The sequence below is a fragment of the Pantherophis guttatus genome, chromosome 1, assembly GCF_059756535.1.
Source record: "Pantherophis guttatus breed Tessera chromosome 1, ASM5975653v1, whole genome shotgun sequence".
Taxonomy (NCBI): Eukaryota; Metazoa; Chordata; class Lepidosauria; order Squamata; family Colubridae; genus Pantherophis; species Pantherophis guttatus.
This window is the reverse complement of record NC_142063.1, coordinates 34,962,422-34,984,889: the sequence shown is the minus strand read 5'-3', so window position 1 is coordinate 34,984,889 and position 22,468 is coordinate 34,962,422. Positions and strand designations below refer to the sequence as shown.

General features: G+C 41.1%; 2 protein-coding genes across 6 annotated transcripts in view; one reads left to right on the top strand and one right to left on the bottom strand.

Annotated features, from left to right (window-relative positions):
- Positions 1-22,468, bottom strand: part of BRF1 (BRF1 general transcription factor IIIB subunit) — a 220,274-nt gene that overhangs the window by 174,483 nt on the left and 23,323 nt on the right. For 3 of the 5 annotated variants that reach the window (XM_034433593.3, XM_034433597.3, XM_034433594.3), the window contains exon 3: positions 838-1,011. In XM_034433593.3, coding sequence (XP_034289484.2) covers positions 838-1,011 — 174 coding nt within the window. Of the gene's footprint in view, positions 1-837; positions 1,012-12,424; positions 13,506-22,468 lie in introns of those variants that run through there. The other 2 variants (XM_034433596.3, XM_034433595.3) reach the window with 2 other exon arrangements.
- Positions 2,752-5,863, top strand: LOC117675184 (fin bud initiation factor homolog). The gene has a single exon (XM_087892732.1). The coding sequence runs from the start codon at positions 5,129-5,131 to the stop codon at positions 5,861-5,863; it is 735 nt and encodes a 244-aa protein (XP_087748858.1). The 5' UTR covers positions 2,752-5,128.

Sequence of the window (22,468 nt, the reverse complement as noted above, 5' to 3'; positions counted from 1 at the left end):
TTTTAAATTTTTCCCAACTTCTGATGTGTTAGGTACAACACATCTTTTTTATTATTATTTTGTCTTCTATAATATTTCCTATAGTTCTTTATATTAATTTTGTATCTACCTTTCCTTTTCCTGTTTTATTTTTTTTCACCTTCAATTCAATGAGATTCCTGCAGGATTGTTTTTTGCTTATTATATATTTGTAAAGAATATGGTCTTCATATTTGTCTCAAATTACCCTGATGTCTTATCTGTCTGGACATCAGAATCTAATTTCACTAATAACAAGAATAATGTGGAATAATGGAAACATACCCAGAAATCGAACAAAAGAAGAAAATGCTACAGGAAAAGCAGATTTACGAAATTAAAACAGAATAAGGTACAAACAATAAACCATTTGCTCAGCAGAAGCAGAGTTTTAACGCAAAGGACAAACTCTTGACTAGACTCCAGATCAATTACACAATTTTTATAATTAGAATGCATATGTAAAAGATAATTACATCTTTTATTTAATCATTCTTAACTATGTCTATACAGGACCGGAACTGGTCATGTGTTTAGAACTATAATATTGGTCACAGATGTAGATTCTCCTGAAAAATAATCACATTGCGATATAAACTAATCAGATAGCCTGTGTCCGATCCATACCTTTTCCTAACTGCCATTAAATCTAATAATTCCCACCAATTAATTATCTCCATCAATTGTTTACATTTATCCAATTTGGAATGGTTTCCTATTGTTTTCTTAAAGATATGAAAACAATCTTCTATTCATAAAATTCTAGAAATATCCAAGACATTTTGAAATGGTCTGATTGCCAAAACAGTGAAAGGATACGTGGAGTGCCTTCTGTCCTACACACCAAGTAGAGGCATGCTGCTATGACATGGGTCATCTTCCTCCCACGGGTTAAGTGCTTGCTCACTGCCATTTTGAAAAAGTTGAAGGCTGTATCAAGACAATGTTGATTTAGTTGCAGCTGGTTCCCTAAATGATGGATCTGGCGTTTTCCTTTAAGAAACAACAACAAAAATTATAAACCATTTGCAAAGCATTTTTATGATTAAGTAAAAACTAATAGAACTATATGCTTAGCTTATTCTTAACTGTGAAGCAATATACTCCAAAGATTAGAAATGTAATGTAAAAAAAATTACTAATTTATTATTTAGATGAGCCGCGGTGGCGCAGTGGTTAGAGTGCAGTACTGCAGGCTACTTCTGCTGATCACCGGCTGCCAGCAGTTTGGCAGATCGAATCTCACCAGACTCAAGGTTGACTCAGCCTTCCATCCTTCCGAGGTCGGTAAAATGAGGATCCAGATTGTTGGGGGCAATATGCTGACTCTGTAAACTGCTTAGAGAGCACTGTGAAGCGGTATATAAGTCTAAGTGCTATTGCTATTTGATTTTTATCCCACCCTTATTACTTTATAAGTAACTCAAAGTGGTGAACATACACAACACTCTTCCCCCTTCCTATTTTCTCCACAACAACCCTGTGAGGTGATTAAGTTGAGAGATAAACCACCATTTGTGCCTAAGGTAGAACTAGAACTCACAGTCTCCTGATTTCTAGGCCAGCACCTTCATCACTATGAGATTAAAAACAAGCCAAAGGTTTCGCAGCAACAGCATTTCATTTGAAAATAACTAAACAGACTGCAATATACTTCACAATCTCTAATAAAGCATCCCATGTTTATTTGGATGTAAAGTGAGTATTTTGATATAATGCATTGGAAAAGCACATTTTGGTATTGCAAATCCCCAACCACAAGTAGGACAAAACCACAACTGGGGGAATATGTCCATATAAAATTGTGCTCTCTACAAGTTTTTCTTGTAGTGGTAGTGCTCCCTCCCTACATTCATATTTTGGGAAGAGTTCATCTGCCAGATTGCATAGAAGATTTGTGGCTTCTAGAAAAAGATGACTAGAGTTTCTTCCAAAGCAAAAAAATTCTCACCTTGGCAAAATGTATGGACTTCAAACTTCCAGAATAGATTGTGGCATTGTGAGATTTGAAGTCCACACATCTTCAAGCTGGCAATGATGAAAAAACACTTCTTGGGTGATTCACAAGATGATACAGCATGGCTGGTTGAAAGCACAGCACAGTACTAGTAAATGTAAATGCTCTGTAAAAATAGAGCTACAATAAAAGAAGGGGTTAGATTGTCAGAAGTCGTCCAGACCAGTGGTCACAGTGGTCTGCAAGAAAATTTTGGTGGTGCGCAGAGAAATTGTCGCATTTCTCTCGAGAAGCCCAGCCAAGGTTTCCTGCGCCGCTCGTGCTTCAGCGCTTTGACTCCCAGAGACAGGATTGGTCCTTCAGGCAGTTAGCTTGGCCACCTGTTAGCAGAGAGAAGCAGCCGGAGTCAACCCTGGCTTTGTTGTCCGTTGCAGACGCTAGATCGCCCCCCTGCAAACTCTCGTCTCTCAAGGAGCACTTGCTGAAGCGGCACGGGAAACTTTGGCCAGGCTCCTCGAGAGATGAGAGTTTGCAGGGGGGCGATCTAAAGTCTGCAATGGACAGCAAAGCCAGGGTTGACTCCAGCTGCTTCTCTCTGCTGTAAGTGCTTCCTGATGTGGTTTACCGCTCCGAGAACCAAACGCCCCCTCATCAGTCCCCCGCAGCAGTTCCCCTCCAGCCGGCAGATCAACCCCAGTGCTGGCTCTTGTATGCCAAGCCAAGCCCTTCATCTACTTCAAGCCATCTCCCATGAGGGGGACCCCAAAAAGCCCTCGCCACCCCTTCCATCCTTCTGCCTCCAGCTAGCCTTTTCAATGAGGTGAAAATACAGGATCTTCAGAGGTTGGGTGGCTACAGCCGGGAAGAAAAGGAAGAGCAGCACCGGTTCCAGGAGGAGGAAACCTCCTCCTCCTTCTCCTGGATATATCCTTGAGGTATCTTTGCCTGACTTTTAACACACAAAGCCGACTGGCTCTTTCCCCTTCTTTCCCTGTACCTCTTTCTGGGGGGGGGGAAACCCCTTCCTCTTTTTGTACCCAGCTGGCGCTTTCCAAAGCTGGCTTTTCCAGTGTTAGTTGCCCAAATCCCTTTTGACTGTGATTTTTCAAAATTATTTTACATCGGCAGTCCCTTTCTGGACGTCTCTGTTTTTCTCATTGATTTTTTGCCCCCAACCATTACTTTCCCAAGTCCTCCATTTGCTTCCAACCTGCTTTTTTTTGCTTGTGCGATTTAAAAACAAAGATTTAGAAACACCGGGCTTTAAAGACTTCTCTTTGTATTGTTTTGGTGGATAAATCCCAGGCATGAATATGCCTATACATTTAAAATGGGAATGAGTAGAAATTCTTAAAAGAAATTTAGCATGAAGCAGGGGAACTGAGATTTGTTAGCTTTGCTTTCTTTACTGGATTCTCTTGATTATGTTGTGCAAAAACTAGTAATGGTGCACCGGTTAAGATTCCAGGTTGATGCTGATTAAATTTAAAATAGGACAGTTATGAACAGTGTACTGTAATGTAGGGAAGAAATGATAAGATGGAAAAAGGCTGTAGTGCTTCCTGGATGCGGTTTACCACTCTGAGCCCAAACGGCAGGAAACAAGGGCTGCCTTGGTGCCACCAGCTGGCACAAATATACCATGGTGAAGGCGGAATGCTGATGCCATGCAAATGCAAGTAGCACTTCACTTCTGCATCTTCCAGCCATCACCACCGCCACTTCAGCCTGCTTGGGGCACCCACCCAGCCTCATCCTCCGTAACAGCACCATTATCTCGTTCCGGCCAGCAAGGGCTGTGCTCCTTTTTGCATATTGCACCACCTGCAAAGTTGCACATTGCACGTGCCACCCCCTATGGCAGAGATTTCCAGCCCCATCACAGCCCGGTCCCATATTCCAGAGCTGTGGCAGTCACAGGACTGGCCCTTTGGTCATCCTGGAGCAGCTCCTCCACCAGGGTGCACTGGCCACCAACATCAGCAAGCCACCATCAGTCTGCCCGTCTTAGTTTTCCTTCACTCAGATTGACCAAGCTTCTTGAGAGAAGGAACACAAAAGAGGTTTTCCAGGCTGTGTGCCTGGACCAGGCACTTTCTCTCGGACCTCCCACCTGAAGGCCTCGCAGAAGCAGACAGGTAAGCCCGAATGGCGGCTGAGCCTTCTCTCCCAGTGGTCCACTGGATTTAAAATTATGAGCTTGGTGGTCCCTGAGGTCCAAAAGGTTGGACACCCCTGGTCCAGCCCACTGAATATTTCCTGAAAATTGTGCTGAAATTTAAGAGCAGGATGCCTATGATATGGAGTCTAGAAATTTTTGGTCAGTACAAGAACAAGGTTTAAGTGTCATTCCATACAAAACTCCACTCCTAGTTTCCTATAACATAGAACACAGAAAATTGTTCTGTGTTTCAGAAAAAGACCTAGTGATCCATCTAGTCTGCCCTTTTGAGGTTTTTTTGCTTTTGTTTTAAGAAAGCATCCTTAGTAACATATTGTGAAGCAATATAGATCTGACCTAGAGGGCAATGAACTATTAAGGGAGGAGACAAGTAAGATAACTCAGGCCTAGAAAAGTGGACAGCATGAAAAAGAAACTCAAAATAACTCTGCCTTGATTTTGCTTCATATAGATGGTATTACAAGATGGGGCAGAGAGAAACTGACAAATTCTCAAGATTCTATCATGTTTCCCTGAAAATAAGACAGGGTCTTATTTTCTTTTGACCCCCGAAATATGGCCTTGGCCTTATTATCAGGGGTCTTATCCCTAAAGCGAGATAGGCGTGGCCGATTCTTGCCTGCAGCATTGCTGGCGAAGATCAGGTCACAAAAAAAAAAAAAAAAACCCTGACGTTCTTGCAGGCAAATCGGGTGTAAAGGAGAACTCTCTGCGGGGAGCAAGAAGGGTCAAGTGACAGCTTCCCAGTGGATCCCAATGAACCCTTGCAAGAAAGGCGGCCACAACCAGAAGACTTGAAACTAGGCATGACCAGAATTGCCTTTGCCCTTCTCCATTTTGGGACACTTAGGGTGTCGGGGCAGCTTCCCTCCCCCCACCCCAGGATGCTGTTGGGGCTCCTCTCAGTGTGACTGCTGAGCTGTTCGATCAGTTTGTGCCATGGCTATTTCAACGGCCCGCTTTATCCAGAGATGTCCTACAGGACGTTGCATCACTATTTCGTGCCCAATGGGGACTACAAGGAGAACGATGACCCGGAGAAGTATCAGTTGCTTTTCAGGGTGAGCAACCACCTGCGCTGCACAGTGGATGTGGAGGGTGAACACTCGCATCCCGCGGCGGCGGTGGCAGCACCCACTCTGACGCTGCGTGAGGAATTCACCCTCCTGGGCCAGCAAGTGGAGGACACGGCACGCGTGCTGGAAGGCATCCAGAAGAGCATCGGCTATGACCTGGATGGCAAGGAAAGCTACGGCAACTACCTGAGCAGGGAATCCGTACAGATTGGGGACACCTACGTCAACTCGGAGAAGTTGCTGGGGGAGCTGGAAAACAAGTTCCGGCAGGCCCAGGAGCACGAGAGCCACAAGGAGAGCCGCCTCAACCATGACTTCCTGGGAATGCTGGTGCATGCGCGGGCCCTTCTCAAGGAGACACTGACCATCTCAGCCGGCCTGCGGGACAAGAGCTGCTTGCACTCACCTTCCGGAGTCACGGCGCCTGCCTCAGCCACCTGCCTCAGCCACCTCAAGACAGAGTATCTCAAGGGGCGAGTGGGAGCTGGCACCTCGGTGGGCTTCCAGCAACTGTCTCTTCCCCCCCCCCCCAGTGGCTGGCCACACCAGCAGTACTCTTGCTGGCCACACTTCCCCACGGACAGATGGACTTTCCTCCATCGCATGCTGACCGGGCATGGCAGGAGCTAGAAGTCAGGTAAGACGCGCGTCTCGCTTCACCATGTCTTCCAGCTCCTGCCATACCCGGCAAGGGGGGGAGAAGAGACGGCAAGGGGAGTCCCATCTTGCTCCATGTGTCTTGCTTCTCCGCTACCCCACCCCTCCCCACCTGCCACTCCCCCTCGCTGGCCGAGAGCAGAAAGCCAGATTCAAGGAGCTGAACGCGCTGCTGCCGCCCAGAAGGAGAAAAAATCAGAAATGAACTCTCTCACAGTGCCTCCTCTCTCTTCTTCTCCCGAGTGGCAGCGGTGCATCTGGCTCACCGAATCTGGCCTGATCTCGGGCGGCAGCAGCAGCAGCTCTGACCTGATTGTTTGCGCAGCAGCTGTGCATGCATCTAAGTATTTTTGGGGGGGCTTATTTTGGGGGGGCATGCACTCGAAATCCCAATTGGGCTTATTATCTGGACATGTCCTACATTTGGGGAAACACGGCATTATTCTGCACTATAATAATATATGGTATTCCTATAATATCTGTTGCCTCTATTTCTTGATCTTGCCTACTTCTAAGGACCAACACCTATTGATTAGTGGGGTGGGGGAGGGGAGGGGCTTTTACGTGTTGCTAAACTATATTGAGTTTGAAATTCTGCCAACACATTACAAGTTATCCATCCAAGGACCTAACCTTCTGGCAAACGCTGGCTAAAAAATGCATAAGATGGAAGATAAGCAATGTTTTATTCTCTATTCTAATCAAACAGCTTGCTGAAATATTGGTCTCTGCTGTCAAGAACACTATTCTTGTAGCTTTATGCTGAGAAAATGATTTATGTCCTGGGAATTATAATTTGCTTCTGCTCAAATTAATTAATATCATGGAAAAAAATTCATTGGTTCTTTATTTTAAGCATCATTTGATTGGTACGGGGTACATACATACTGCATTTAATACCTTGCTTATCAAAACCTTATTTTTAATCAATTGCTGCCTGTGAACCTATGGATATAATTTTAATACATAATCAACAAAACAGGTTAGTCATTCCAATTCATATTCTAAACTACTGCCAACTGCTGGGAAATAATTCATTTGCTTTCTTTGGTAATTAATTACTTTAATTTAATTCAACCAAACTGTAACTGAATCACCTAGAGATTCTCTGTATATTTGTCTCTATACAAATCCCTTTTTAAGAGGCCTTAGGAAATCCAGGCTCCATTGGTGCCATTTTCCAGATAAGACCAACACCAACAAGAAATGGCAATTCCCTATTCCCAAATTCTAGTATTATTTTTTTGAATTAAGTTAAGCATTGCTTACACATGTGCCAAAGTTGCAGTAGGTTCTAAAATAAACAACAAACCAACTATTCTGAACTGTGTCAATCTGTAACTTAAATAAACTGTCTGAGTTAATAAGTAATAACATCGTTAATTTCCCTATAACATAGCATAGAGTAGAATACCCACAATTTTTCTCATTCATATATCTTAAACTCAAAAAAATAATCTGTTTCTTATCTTAAATCAAGTCCAACAAGAAATTGTTCCTGCTGGCCACAGAGCAGCTGTTTCTCTTAGGACTGTTAACATTTCCAAATTGCTAGATGAAAACCTATTCCAAGTATGAAACAATATGAAACTAGCACAGAAACTGTAATGTGATCACAGACATATATATATTCTTGCATACAGCTGTTTTGGGAAGCTGCAGTGAGCTGGAGCTTCCCACACAAAACTAATACATGAACTTATAAAGAAAATACACATGCTATGATTGCTATGGTACAGTCCACATACTGACTGCTTACTAATTCCTGTGAAGAAATATTTTCTCTCTACCAATTTTGTTAATGCTTGGTAAAACTTTTATTTTCCTTACATAAGAAATACTGTAATTTAACACTTGACTGTAATGCCATGCCATTCCATTCAGCTCTGCAAGCAAAGCAATGCAGTTTTCTTGCAGTTTTATGCTTTTTTAACTCCTTGCAAACTGCATTAAATAATCACTTCAGCTAGTGGCATAGATGTATTTTTATATACATACATGTGACACAAGGAATATATATATAAATCTCAAAGCCTGTGTATGGTATCTACTGAAATACAACTGTCAATAAATATATTCTACTAGCAAAGTCTAATATCTTGTTTACACTAAAGCATTTTGCCGTCACATGCCAAAAGCGGGAGGAGTGCGTGGGGGTTGCGCGCATGCGTGCCCACATCCATAATTCAATACCCCCCGTTCCCCGCCCCCCTGTGCATGCGTGCATGACCCCTACCCCCCCCACTTCCCCCGGTTTTGGCATGCAACGGCAAAAAGGTTACCGGTGGGCCTGGTAGGCCCGTTTTTTGCCCTCCCCAGGCTCTAGAGGCTTTCTTGGAGCCTGGGGAGGGCGAAAATGGTCTTCGCCCCCTCCCCTGGGCCCTCCAGAGTCCGGAAACAGCCTGTTTACTGACTTTTGGTGGGCCTGGAAGGCCCAAAAATTAGCTGGCCAGCACGCACATGCGTGCTGGAGCTGAGCTAGGGTGCCATAGATGTGGCTCCGCATGCCACCTGTAGCACGCGTGCCACAGGTTCGCCATCACGGTACTAGGGTATGACATGTTCCAAAAGACTGAGATTTTGAAAACATTTAGCTTTTAATGTGTCCTGCTACATTAGAATAGTTACTTTTTTTTTTACTTTGCGTAAGTAGCAAGAAACTCTCGGGAATTCTGCCTTCCATCTTTTCATTCCTATTTATTTATTTCTCCTCCAGCTATCTTTTTATTACCTTCTTCACAAAACTTGAGAATCAAGCTAAATCTACTGCTCAAAAAAATAAAGGGAACACAAGCAGAAGACATCCGAGATCTGAATGAATGAAATAGCCTTATTAAATACTTTGTTTTTTACATACAGTAGTTTATACACTGCTCAATCAACTAAAGGGAACACAAAACTACTGTATGTAACAAACAAAGTATTTAATAAGGCTATTTCATTCATTCAGATCTCGGATGTCTTCTGCTTATGTTCCCTTTATTTTTTTGAGCAGTGTATAAAACTCTTGCTTAAAAAAAGTCTAACAAAGTCTTTTCGCCTTTTGTTCTTGAATATCTACCCTGCCACAATTAAGACTCTTGGTGACTTTCATAGAATTTAAACTTCAATTAATATAACCATGGTACAATCTTCTCTAAAAACTATAAAAATAGTGTCAATCAGATATAGGAATACAAACAGAAACAGAAGTTAAAATGGCAGAATAAAATGATAACTGCAAGGAATATCTGTCTGAAATATCTCTGGATTTATAGATATCAGAACATTAATAAGGAGGGAGCTAACCTGATCTACTACCCTGTTTCCCCAAAAATAAGACATCCCCTGATAATAAGCCCAATTGGGCTTTTGAGCGCATGCACTAAAATAAGCCTCCCCCAGAAAATAAGCCCTTTCCGAAAATATTTAAATGCAGAGCTGGAATTCAGGTAAGATGGCAAGAGGAGTCCCATTTTGCTCCATGCACCCCAAAATAATAAGACCTCCCTGAAAATAAGGCCAAGCGCTTATTTTGGGTTTCAAAAAAATATAAGACAGGGTCTTATTTTGGGGGAAACACGATATTTATAAGGAATTTTCAAGCCGAAAGAAAGTCTAGACTCATACAGCCTTTTTGGTTGTATGCTTTATTGCTCACAGATTACTATTTACAAAGTTCTAAAACATGTAAAAAACAATACAATCAAAATTCCTAACAGCCTTCTTCCCTGATGTCTGCAGTTCCCTTGTGCCTGAAATCTGGGCTAGTCTACGTAGAGCCAGGCATGAAACTGCTAAGATAACTCTGGCTAAAATTGGCTTTCCATTCAAAATCCCTTTCCCACTGAGTATATCATCCTGGGGAAAAAGACGTATATTTGAGACTTAGACACTGTGGTTTCTCTGCTGAACTTTTGATCCCACTTGGCATCCAAAATGCCAATGCAGAGATCAAGCAAATTCAGAAAAAAAATGGATTATTTAATCTTCCAAAATAATAATAGTGGTATTTATAAAACATTTTGTTTCCCCCAAAATAAGAGCCTGTCTTATTTTTTTTGAACCCTGAAATAAGCGCTTGGCCTTATTTTCAGGGAGGTCTTATTATTTTGGGGCACGTGGAGCAAGATGGGGCTCTTCTTGCCATCTTACCTGATTTCCAGCTCTGCATTTAAATATTTTGGAGGAGGGCTTATTTTCAGGGGGAGGCTTATTTTAGCGCATGCGCTCAAAAGCCCAACTGGCCTTATTATCAGGGGGTGTCTTATTTTCAGGGGAACAGGGTACCAGCTAAGTATTTTACTAATACTGTTTATGCCACATCAGAACAGCCTTCACATTAGCAGGGTTCAATGATTCACCACCGTCTATGCTGAAGTGAAATAAATAACTCTTAATTTAACATCAGCTTTGATCTTGTCTAGCTGGGGAGTCAATCACATACATTTTATTCCACAGACCATTCTACCTGACCAAGAGCATTATCTAACTACCTAAGTAGGTCAAATATGGAGATTAGCAGTCTAATCCTCAAAAATCTGCAGAAAGGTGGCCATATTTTGCTCTATTGTCCCTTTTATTCAGAAGCTTCAGTACAGTGTTGTGCTCTAAATATTATGTGTCATAATGAAGCAGTACCTCTTAATCCAGTACTGCCCAAGATTTTTTTAATATTCCTTGTGCATCCCCATTTTATTTACGCACACACACACACATACCATTTAATATTTACCTGTATGCAATGTGTGCAACTTCTAACCTTGTTCATAAATAATCTTTTGGTCTAGAAGACACATTTGGAATTTTGGGAACTTGTTCTGGTATTCTTACAGAATATGTATTTGGTATATATATATGTACTAAATAAAGCACTGGATTTAACTGTCCACTGATTTTATTATCTAATAAACTTTGTAGGCCCATTGGAGGTTCAAGGGCACATTTAGGGAAAGGGATTATACGGATTATAGGGATTATACGGAAATAACCAAAAGTGTTATTTCCAGGTATACTATCCTAAACTGTTACGTTTAAGGCTCCAACAAATATTATTAAAGCTTGCAAGTATGGAACATAATAGCTAAAAATCAACTGATTTAAACATTCTAAAATCAAATGTACAATGTGCTTTATAATTTAAAATTGCTTCTTTATTTAAAAGAACCATAGAATTGAAGAGAATTTACAATCGAGTACATGTATACATCAAAAGGGGATTGATCTATACTGCCCTATATTTTTTGTTATGTTTAATATTTTAATTGATATGTGCATGTATCTGAGCATTGTACAAGATCTCTTCTGCCTCGTAACAATCTTGTGAGATAAACTGGACTAAAAGATAGTGACTGGCCCAAAGTCAGATTCAGATTCCTTGGCAAGGCTGCATTAGAATCTCTTACCAGTCCAACATCTTAACTAGAGAACGCCACATCAGTTCTCTCACTGATCACTTAGGATTGTTGGGAGTTAAATGAGCAATTAACTCCTCATCCCTTTCAGACAGAGATTCAATTTAAATTAATTTTGAATTTTTCAATTCAGCTACAATTTTTTGATCTCATATAAACAGAGATAGCCCTTTAAAGAAGCAGGGCTATGGACCCTTTCTGGTTTTCTTCCATAAATAAATCTAAAAGAATGTAGACTATATAGCAATATATTGTTCTCTAGCAATTTTCTTTTTTTTAATTTTCAATACACTAGATAGATTTCAGCTCTACCTCTCCTATGTGTTCCAAACAGGCAATAAACAGGACAAAACTGCAAATCTTTCCAGTTGTATGGAAAGAAGCCAAAGGTAAACAACACAAAACTCTCTTCACTCACCAAATGGAGAGGTCATAAGCACTGTGGCTTTTACTTTCTCGCAGATGCACACACCTGGTAGAACAAGACAATTCTAGCCAAAATTTCAAGAAATGTACTCTTCTAGGCAAGTGCCAACAACATATATTGCTTCCTTTGTATACTTCCATTACAAAAGGAAAATGTGCATCAGCACAAAAATCTTTTATATGGAGCCCATGAAGCATAATATAGCCATAGTTAAGCCCAGTGTTTTGTAAAGCAACAATGTCAGGTGTATCGTGGACCACTATTCCCATTATCCTACCAACCAGGCTCACTAAAGATTATGGGACTTGTATTCCATTGTACAGATAGTCCTCAAAATATGACTGTAATGGATATTGCCATTACGGTCACATGTTGTGAGGGTTGTTAGTGAAGCATCTCAACTAATGACCCCCCTGTTCCTGTTCTTCCCAATTAATAATTAAACAAATGCCCGGGTCTTTAAAGTGGAGCACAGGATGCCTCAGGGATTGGGAGGGGGGGCTTGGAAACCTAGCACAGGCCCAGACCTACCTCTCCTGGCCCTCCCAAGGACTTCCCCACACACCCCAAGACACCCTGTGCTGCCCCTTGAGCCCCCACAATTCTTTTCCCATACCCATCTGGCCCCCACAATTCTTTTCCCATACCCATCTTGGCCCCACCAGGCTTTAGGCCCAATTCCCACCCCACCAGGCCAAACATCCTCCTCCTCACCTAGTTTTAGAAGAGCTCCAAGGCCTTCCAGAGCACTTGCTTCTTTCTGCAGCTGCATGACACGGTTCCAAAAACAGCCAGCATTTTGTCTCACCCATAAAATGGCGGCTGAGTTCAGGTTGCTGCGGTGTGACCCAGGGACAAACCACTTCATTTTGCTGCCTTAATGAGGTCTACACGTTTTAGCAGCTCTGTGTAGACATTGTTAAGGCAGCAAAATAAAGCAGTTTGTCTGGAGGCTGCCATTTTGTCCCCAGCCACAAGCAAGCGTAACAAAATGGCGACCACATTCATGCTACCTTCATGTGGTCCAGGAACACGTGCCCTGCCCTCCTTCCCTACCAGGAGCACCAGAGAGCTTCAAAGGATAAGTGCAATGGGTGATGGGCATGTGGGAGGAAGCCCAAGTGCTGTTGGATCCTGGCAGGGTAAGATGGGGGGAGAGAGGCGGGGCTACTAGTCTCTGTGGGCAGTCATGAGGATGAATGACAGGAGGGATGCTGCAGCCATTCTAACTTTCAAACAGGGTTGTATGTAATTTTGGGGTGTCTATTGTAACTGAATGTTCATTATCCGAAAGGTGCTTTTTTAAAGAGGCAACTGGACTTTCTAGTTTTTCTTTGAAGACATTTCGCTTCTCATCCAAGAAACTTCTTCAGCTCTGACTGGATGGTGGGGAATGGAAGGATTTATATTCAGATGGTCAAATTGCAGACAGATGGTCATTTGCATTATTTTGGCAAGTCATTAAGGCCACCTGGAGGTTTATCTGTGTTGTCAGGGTCACCTGAGTAGTGCAAATGGGTGTGGAGCCTTCTGGAACTGTTGAAAGGACTATGATGTAGACTGGAGATAGATGATGTCGTATCCCTCCTCCTCTGTTGAGAAAGGGCTGTTTCAATTTTGACATAGATGGCCTCTTTGACCCGTCTTTCAAACCAGTGGTCCTCTCATTAAGTGATCTGTGGTCAATGTTCATTAGCGGTCAGCGGTGATCTGTGATCAGCTGTCAATGTTAAATGATCAGCAGTCAATGTTCATTAGGTAATCTGTTTTATCTCAAGGACTACCTCTATCTGGATAACGCCAGGTTAAGGAAAATAACTATCAGGCAACATGGTGTCCATTTCTTCAAGGTCACCAGTTCCCTGTTCCATTTCTTTATTTAGATTATTACTTTTAACTAGAAGCTACCATACTGTGAAGTAAATATCTAATACATTGGATAGCATCATTTTTATGTAGCAGAAAGCTTCCAGAACCTCTATAGGTTTCACCTCAGAAATAAAAATAATAGGTGACTCTTCTGTACAAGGGAGTTTCCTATATTCCTATTTCCAGCCAGAACTTTAAAATAAAGTACATCTGTCCAATACAGGAAGAAACAAATGTGTGGTGAAGTCAATGGGGGTTAAAAGTTCTAGTTCTCACATTCAGGACACATCTGTTGCCTAAACTTGCAACCTCAAAAACTTTGCTTCAGTTCATATTTACAGGAAATGTACAACAGTTATGGAAACAAGTTTTAAAAAGCTCAAATACCTCCAAGTAAAGATAGGGAAAAGTTCAAAAAGAAAAGGGGAAAGATAGCTTTCTGAATCTCTCTAGACAATGAAGTTTCCTAATTCTCCCTTTTACTATCATTTAGCCAGCACTTTGAAACATTTTTATTCTCACAAGCTCTTTCATGAAATGAACTGCAACAAGTAATATTTTTACATACTGATAAGGCAACTGGTTTATCAGGCTTTGCTGTGCCATTAGACTAGTTTTTATTATCTTGAAATAATAGACTGTCTGGAATCAATAGAACCTAAAAGTAATCACAACTAAATATCGTTATAACTGTTATTATTTTATTAATTGAATTTATATAGCTGTCCATCTCACAACATGTGACTTTGGGAGATGCACAGCAATCAAATAACAAATATAAAAATAGACAATTTAAAAAATATAAAATCCAGATTAAAATAAAAATTATAAAAACAAACATATCAACCCTAGGCAAATGGAGAATAAGAATCAGTACTTAGGAGAAATTCATGTTTGTTTTTTTTAAATAATCCTGTGATAGATTCTAATAACTCTCACAAAGAATGTACATAAATGTAACTTGTATTTGTTTATGGAGAAGAATGTATTAAGCTTCAAATTACTTTCCCACAATTACTATTTGTTCTGCAGTTGTTGCTGCTAAGCATTGAGATTCCCTGTTAATAAGACCATATTCATCTATGACTTGGGGACAGATGAATAGCAATACCAATAGCACTTAGATTTATATACCACTTCACAGTGCTTTCCAGCCCTCTCTAAACTGGCAGATGAGATCTCAGAACCACTGAATTATATCTTTCAAAGATCCTGGAGCACCGGGGAACTGCCGGAAAGCTGGAAAAGAACTGATATAGTTCCCATATTCAAAAAAAGGGGGAAAAAATAGATCCAAGAAACTACAGACCTATCAGCCTGACCTCAATACCAGGGAAGATTCTGGAAAAGATAATCAAACAACGAATCAGCGAACACTTAGAAGCAAACAAAGTAATAAGCAAAAGCCAACATGGGTTTGTCAAAAACAGATCAAGCCAGACTAATCTTATTGCATTCTTAGACAAAGTGACAAAATTAGTGAACCAGAGGAATGCTGTCAATATAATTTATTTGGACTTCAGTAAGGCATCTGATAAAGTAGACTGTTGTGTTTGGATTATAGTCATTAACTGAGGCGAGGATGTCAACGTAACATCGGTTTATTTTAGGCAACAGCAAAACATTAGAACACTGAACTGTCAGTCTATCTGACAGCTCGCCTTTTTATACTTGGCAAATGGGGCGAATGTAGGAGAGGCCATATTCCTGTCAGGTTCGTTTGTATTTTACTTTACCTCAGTGCGGCCGCTCAGAATAACATTCACTTCTTCCGTCGCCTCAAAATTCCATCCTCGTCGCCACTTGTTGTATTTGGATTATAGTCATTAACTGAGGCGACGAGGATGGGATTTTGAGGCGACGGAAGAAGTGAATGTTATTCTGAGCGGCCGCACTGAGGTAAAGTAAAATACAAACCCCCTGACAGGAATATGGCCTCTCCTACATTCGCCCCATTTAACGCAGCTGCAGAGACGTGGCAGGCGTATGAGGAAAGATTCGAGTGTTACTTAGAAGTGAATGAATTCACTGAACTTTCAAGCAGCCGAAAGCGCGCTCATTTTCTAAATGCTTGTGGGCCAGAAGTATTCGCAACGGCAAGGGCATTAGTCGCTCCTCTTCCAGTACACACGGCTCCCTGGGAGGCGTTACGAGAGAAACTGAGGAATCATTACTCGCCAGTTCCCTCCCGTATAGCCTGCCATTTTAACCTGAGACAGATATAACAACAAGAAGACGCGCAGCCCCATCTCATTAACCAGGGCAAACAACGACGCAGACAGCAATTCCAAAGTGGCTAGCCCACCACCAGACTCACCTGAAGGAGCAGTTCCAGCCAAAGTTCCAAATGAGCTGTCATTCCAATGCCCGGCGGAGCCGCATTCCGAAGGGCAGGCCACTGACCCCGAATTGCGACGTTTGGGGCGAATACGCAGGCGTCCGGCGTACCTTGTGGACTACGCATGCGCCATCCAGGGGGAAAGAAGTGTTGTGTCGGCGCGTTACCATAGCGATGGAAATGCCTGCACCTGATTGGTTGGGACGGGGTTATGCTAAGTGCGGGAGTTTACTCGTTTCCTGATTGATTAATGCTGTTCTGTTTGCCAAGTATAAAAAGGCGAGCTGTCAGATAGACTGACAGTTCAGTGTTCTAATGTTTTGCTGTTGCCTGAAATAAACCGATGTTACGTTGACATCCTTGCCTCAGTTAATGACTATAATCCAAACACAACATAGACCATAACCTATTACTAGATAAAATAGAAAAATGTGGGGTTAGACAGCATCACTACCAGATGGATTCATAACTGGCTGACCAACTGCACTCAACATGTAGTCCTCAATGGAACTGCATTTACATGGAGGGAAGTATGCAGTGGGGTACCCCAAGACTCTGTTTTGGGCCCAGTACTCTTCAACATCTTCATCAATGATTTGGACGAGGGAATAGATGGGGAAACTCATCAAATTTGCAGACAACACCAAGCGAACAGGAATAGCCAACATGCCGGAAGATAGGCTTAAGATACAGAAGGATCTTGACAGACTTGAGCATTGGGCGCTATCTAACAAAATGAAATTCAATGGTGAAAAAAGTAATGTTCTACATTTAGGCAAGAAAAACAAAATGCACAGGTACAGTATATGTGGTACCTCGCTCAATAGTAGTAACTGTGAGAGGGATCTTGGAGTCCTAGTGTACAACCATTTAAATACGAGCCAACAATGTGCAAGGTCCCTTCCAACTGTTATTCTGTTTTTCTGTTTTCTAAGTGGTTTATAGAGTCAGCATATTGCCCCCAACAATTATGGGTCCTCATTTTACCCACCTCGGAAGACTGGAAGGCAGAGTCAACCTTGAGCCTGGTGAGATTCGATCTGCCAAATTGCAGGCTGTCAACAGATATAGCCTGCAATACTGCACTCTAACCACTGTGCCACCACGGCTCTTAACAAGAGAACAAGAGGATCTGCTATATGTTTCCAAGACTTGGCTCAGTAATGTTGGAGATACTAAACACTTGTGCTTCCTGGATTCCAGGTCCTGTGACATCAAGGAAGGAAAGGGGTCACTGTAATGATCTTTAGCAACAGCTTAGCTCTGACCAAGGTCCTCAATCTGGAGCTTGCAGTGTCACCATACTGATGTACCATTATTACTGCTGCGGAATTTCAATTTCTGTACCCTATCCGTCAGTCTGGTTAAGGATTTCATAGCCACCATGACAACTATAGACCCATCCCAGCTAGTTTCAGAACTGATTTTCATAAGCTGAGGCCTATTTGACCTAGTTTTTCCTTGGAGCAGTTGCTATATAATATGAACAGGGAGGACATTAATGAGTCCTTTTCCATGGTTGAAACGTTTCCTGGTTCAAGTGACCCTGGTCACCACCCAAAACTTCTCCAGGATAGCAAAAGCTATTTTCTCTCGGCACCTGATAAATCCAGAAAGGTTCCAGAAGATGCTTAGGGATTTTCCTAGCAATCTGGCAGATAATTCTGTCAAGTGTTAAGGTCGGTCAAGCATTTAATAAGATTGCCCTCAATAGCCTTTTTGTGGATTCAGAGGCACTTTGGCTTACTGAAGAACTTCAGGAAATAGAGAAGAACAATCCCTGAAAACAGAATGTGAGGGTAAGAGCTCATGTCTGAGGCTATACCATGCAATTAAGGACAATGTAACATTTGCAATTCTCCACCCTTACTACAACAGGGTATTGTCCAACAACATCTTTTTAAAATTATGCAAAGCCTTCTTGACAAGGATAACAGAAGCAGCTATCATCTAGCCACCATGATGCTTTTGTACAACACTTTACTGATAAACCTGCCCAAGATAGAGTCTGAAATAGCCTTATACTCTCATCTGGGATTATTTTCAGTTTATGGACTCTAATGAAATGGTTAGGAAGGTTTAGATCCATCCTGGTTCCTTTGATGGCCTGGGGACATGTGACAAAATAGGCTTGGTAAATAATTAAGAACAAGTTGGTGTACCCTCTTTTGAAAAATCAGTAAGATACTGCGTAAGATTTCTATGAAAGATCATAAACTGTAGATGGCAAACTTGTGCCATTCCACAACCCTTTCAAAAGATGCTGTTCTTGCAATAGTAATAACATTATGCAAATATTACAGAAAGTAGATACTCTGCAATATTTTAGTCATATGCAAGCTTCTAAAATGTGACTGATTTCCAGCACTTGAATGTTAGGCAATCAAGGAATGAATACTTTACATAATGGAGCAAATTCCAGATGTAATATATTATAAATTTAGTATCTTTATTTTCATACCATTACCCTGAAGGATTACATGCACATTTTTAGGAATATACTCAACTACTTAGCTTTGTAAATATGCTTATAAAAGTTATTACCCTATAATCTTACTAAAGTGTTTCAGGTAGACAAGGGATGGATAGAGTATTCTCAATATAAAGGAGAAAGCCCCAATAAACTCACCTACCCTGAATTCTGTTTATTTCTCTGCAGTTAATTCCTATCATGCTTAGAGAGAAAGCCAATTTGGTGTAGTGGCATCAAGTTAGAAACCAGGAGATCAAGAGTTCTAAGTCTCGCTTTAGGCAGAAAACCAGCTGGGTCACCTTGGACCAGTCACTTACTCACAGCCCTAGGAAGCAGGCAATGGCAAACCACTTTTGAAAAACTTTGCCAAGAAAACTGCAGGGACTTGTCCAGGCAGTTTCTGAGAATCGAACACGATTGAACAAAAGAAAAAAAAAGTACTTAAATACAGTCTGATTTACACAGAACTGTCACTATATAATTCATTATTTCAAAATAAATATTTAAACATGCTATGACACTTAAACTTGAACTCCTTAGTTCACATCTGGGTAACAATCCACAGTGAAATCAATATATGGCCATAAATGCTATGGGTTGATTGACATCATGTGCATATTCTCCCATTTTGTTTGTTGTGACCCTCTTGTTTCACTTCTATCAGATTGAGGTTAAATTTTACTAGATCTTTTCCCACAAATTTCATCCAAGGTCTTTTTTTTAAAAAAAAAAAAAGCTGGTCACTTTCCAACTAGGGCATGACTGGGCTAGCAATATGAAAGTTGGTATAAGGCCAATTGACATGTGTATCCAAATCACCATATTTGGTGTTTGATTAGCTACCATACATTGGTTGCAGCACCATTCTTTTAACTGTTTCATTTTGTATTTTGCCATAGATTAAATCCTCTAATATTGCAATGGGTAGAAGGAGCTGCAACCACGACAACAATCAGATAAAAGAACTCAGACTCTGAGACTGAGTTATAAATTGAATAAGCATCTCAAGCAAGACTTAGTTGTCACAAAAATAAAGGAAGGGCGGGGAAAGCGCATTCAGACTTGCAAGATACTGTTACTGTAATTTTATAATAAAACTAGTATTAGCATGCTTGACTTTGGTTTCCTAGTCTCTTCTACATTAAAAGGCTGACACAAGCAGCACGTTTGGAAAACACTGAGTTTTTCAATCATCTTGAAGCAAAATCCAAAATGTTGCACCATATTTCAGCAGCATAGGTAGCATAATGATCAACAGAACAATGTATCTGAGTAGGAATGCCTATGTTGCTTTTTGCTAGCAAAAAGGTTAGTTAGTGCTCCAAACAATGGGAGAGCCCGGCCAATTCCACTGTTGGTATCACCTGTTAATTCACAGCTAATTTAGGTTCTTGGGCAAATGAATCTTAGTATTTAAATTGCTCAATTTGGCTCTAGTAGAATTAAGAACTAAGTAACCAGGGTTCTGCTCTGTCATAATTTGCATGGCTAGTGGTCAGGAATGATACTTGTAGATCCACAATATATCGAGGCCACTAGGTTGCTTATCCTATAATTTAGTTCAGGAATTATAGCTCAGCAACAGGCACATGCAGAGTTAATATTTTATACATGAAATTTAAGATCACATAAAACACAGAGTTTCCTCAAGGGTATTTATACTGCTGTTAACTGATTTTAAATACAGCTTCAACCAAACCCCATTTACCACTAAATTTGACAATACAGAGGCTACACATCTAATTCTCCACAGGGAAAAAAGCTCTTATGTTAATGGGCTTAAAAAACTGCTTTATGATTCCTAGCACTGATTTCATGCATAATACAAGAAACGAGCACCAATCATGATCAGTTCATATGTAAGAAATAAACAGTAAAATTAGGGTTTCTATGATGATACAGGTAGTTCTCGATTTATGACTGTAACCAAATCTGGAATTACGATCGTACATTACTTAACTCAAATTTACGGCCACATCCTGGCTCTCCTAGATGCAGTCATTTTAAGCAACCACATGGGTCATTAAATAGATGAAGGGAAAGAACTGCCTGCTGAAGAGATGCAGATAGATCCCCTCCATGCGCAGAAGGGAACTATAGCACTGAACTGGAGAAAAGAAGCTCGGATCTTTGTAATTCAAGCTTCTTTTCTCAGCCCAACACTGAAGTTCCCCTCCTGCTGGAGAGATTCTGTCCCAGCATTTTTGCTCCCAAAAAAGTTGGCTAAAAAAAAAAGTCCCTCACAAGGGAATAATATGAAAGTAGGTAGTGAGGCAGAGGTTGATGAATCCATGATTCTGGGTATTCTAATCTTAGTGCATTTTGGTTAGGTTGGGTACATTGTGTAGTATTGCTGCCATGGATTCTTTCACTAGTTCCAGGTCTACAGATGCAAACAGTGCTGTGACACTGAATGAAACCATAATATCATCTTCTTCTATTATTAGGTCTTTGATTTTCTGGAGGCAATATAGTGGGGAGTTGATAGAACATTCGCTCCCTTCTGAAGATGTCCAAGCTTTTTTCTAAGTTCTTTAGCTATATTAAGGGACGCGGTGGCTCAGTAGCTGAGCTTGTCAATCGAAAGGTCGGCAGGTTAGGGGTTCAAATCCCTAGTGCCGCGTAACGGGGTGAGTTCCCATTACTGGTCCCAGCTTCTGCCAACCTAGCAGTTCAAAAGAATTTTAAAAATGCAAGTAGAAAAATAGGGACCACCTTTGGTGGGAAGATAACAGCATTCCGTGCGCCTTTGGTGTTTAGTCATGCCAGCCACATGACCACGGAGACATCTTTGGACAGCGTTGCCTCTTCGGCTTTGAAACGGAGATGATCACCACCTCCTAGAGTCGGGAATAATTAGCACATACGTGTGAGGGGAACCTTTACCTTTAGCTATACTGTGTGTTGGGTTCCCTGGAAGCCATGTAATTGGATGAAGAGGTATATTGATTAAAATTCTTTGCAGCCTTACCAAATATACTATCAACTCCCCACATCATACTGGTCACTGACTGTAATAAAAGTTTGAAAATGAACCTTCTTAGTTACACTTGTTCTTCAGCATGATTTATGAGTTAAGGAAAAGCCACAATTGCCAAACTGCTCCCTGGGCAACTGCAGGCAGAGGAGGCTACGATGACCAATAACCAGGAGTCACAAGTGCTGCAGATCTCAAAAAAGGAAGAAACTGAGCTGCCAGTTCCCCCAGTACAAGGCTCACATGTGGAGGGGCAAGCAGAGCAAAGGCACTCTGTGAGGCTTCTCTGTAAAGAAAGGAACCTGCCCTTCCAAATGAGCATATCTGGGGTTGGTTCTATTTAAAAAGAACAGGAAGCTCAAGCCTTTGGTTGATTGTTTGTTAGCCTAGATCAGGGATCCCCAAACTTGGCAGCTTTAAGACTTGTGGACTTCAACTCCTAGAATTCTCCAGCCAGCTATGCTGCCAAATTTGAAGACTTCTGGCCTAGATTCTATGTGTCTTGTCTTTTCTCTTGAAATTTTATGTTATTTGAGTCTTGAAATCTTGTGACTGTGACTCTGGACCTGGACCGACTGACAACTCAACTACGATGCTTGGTCCCTTAGATTTTGCTTGACCCTTGTGCCTGGTGTTTAGGATTTGGACTCTCTCTCTCAAGGCAAACTTACTGGATTTTGAGAGACTTCGTTTCTCTTATTTCTATATATTTCAGCATGCACCTTTCCTTTGCCACTTACTATTTCTGTGAAAACATTGTAGTAAAGTTTGTAAATCTCTGGGTGTGAGAAAGATATTTCATGGCCTGAAGCAGCACAGAGTCATGTCAGGAGAGAAAAAATAAACAGTGCAGAAAAATTATAATATGAATTATTTATTTATTTATTTATTTATTTATTTATTTATTTAATTGAATTTTTATACCGCCCTTCTCCTGCTGGACTCAGGGCGGTGAACAGCCAAGAATAAAAAAACATCCGATACAAAATTTAAAATTATTAAAAGAATTAAATAATTTTTGGCCCAGAATTAAAACTGCTAGTGGGTATATGTTATGAGAAACAAACTGGAATTTCTAATAATTTCCAGCACAAAAAGTAG

What these genes read in the sequence shown, in the direction of transcription:
- LOC117675184 (XM_087892732.1), top strand. Translation starts at nt 5,129, where the DNA reads ATGTCCTACAGGACGTTGCATCACTATTTCGTGCCCAATGGGGACTAC.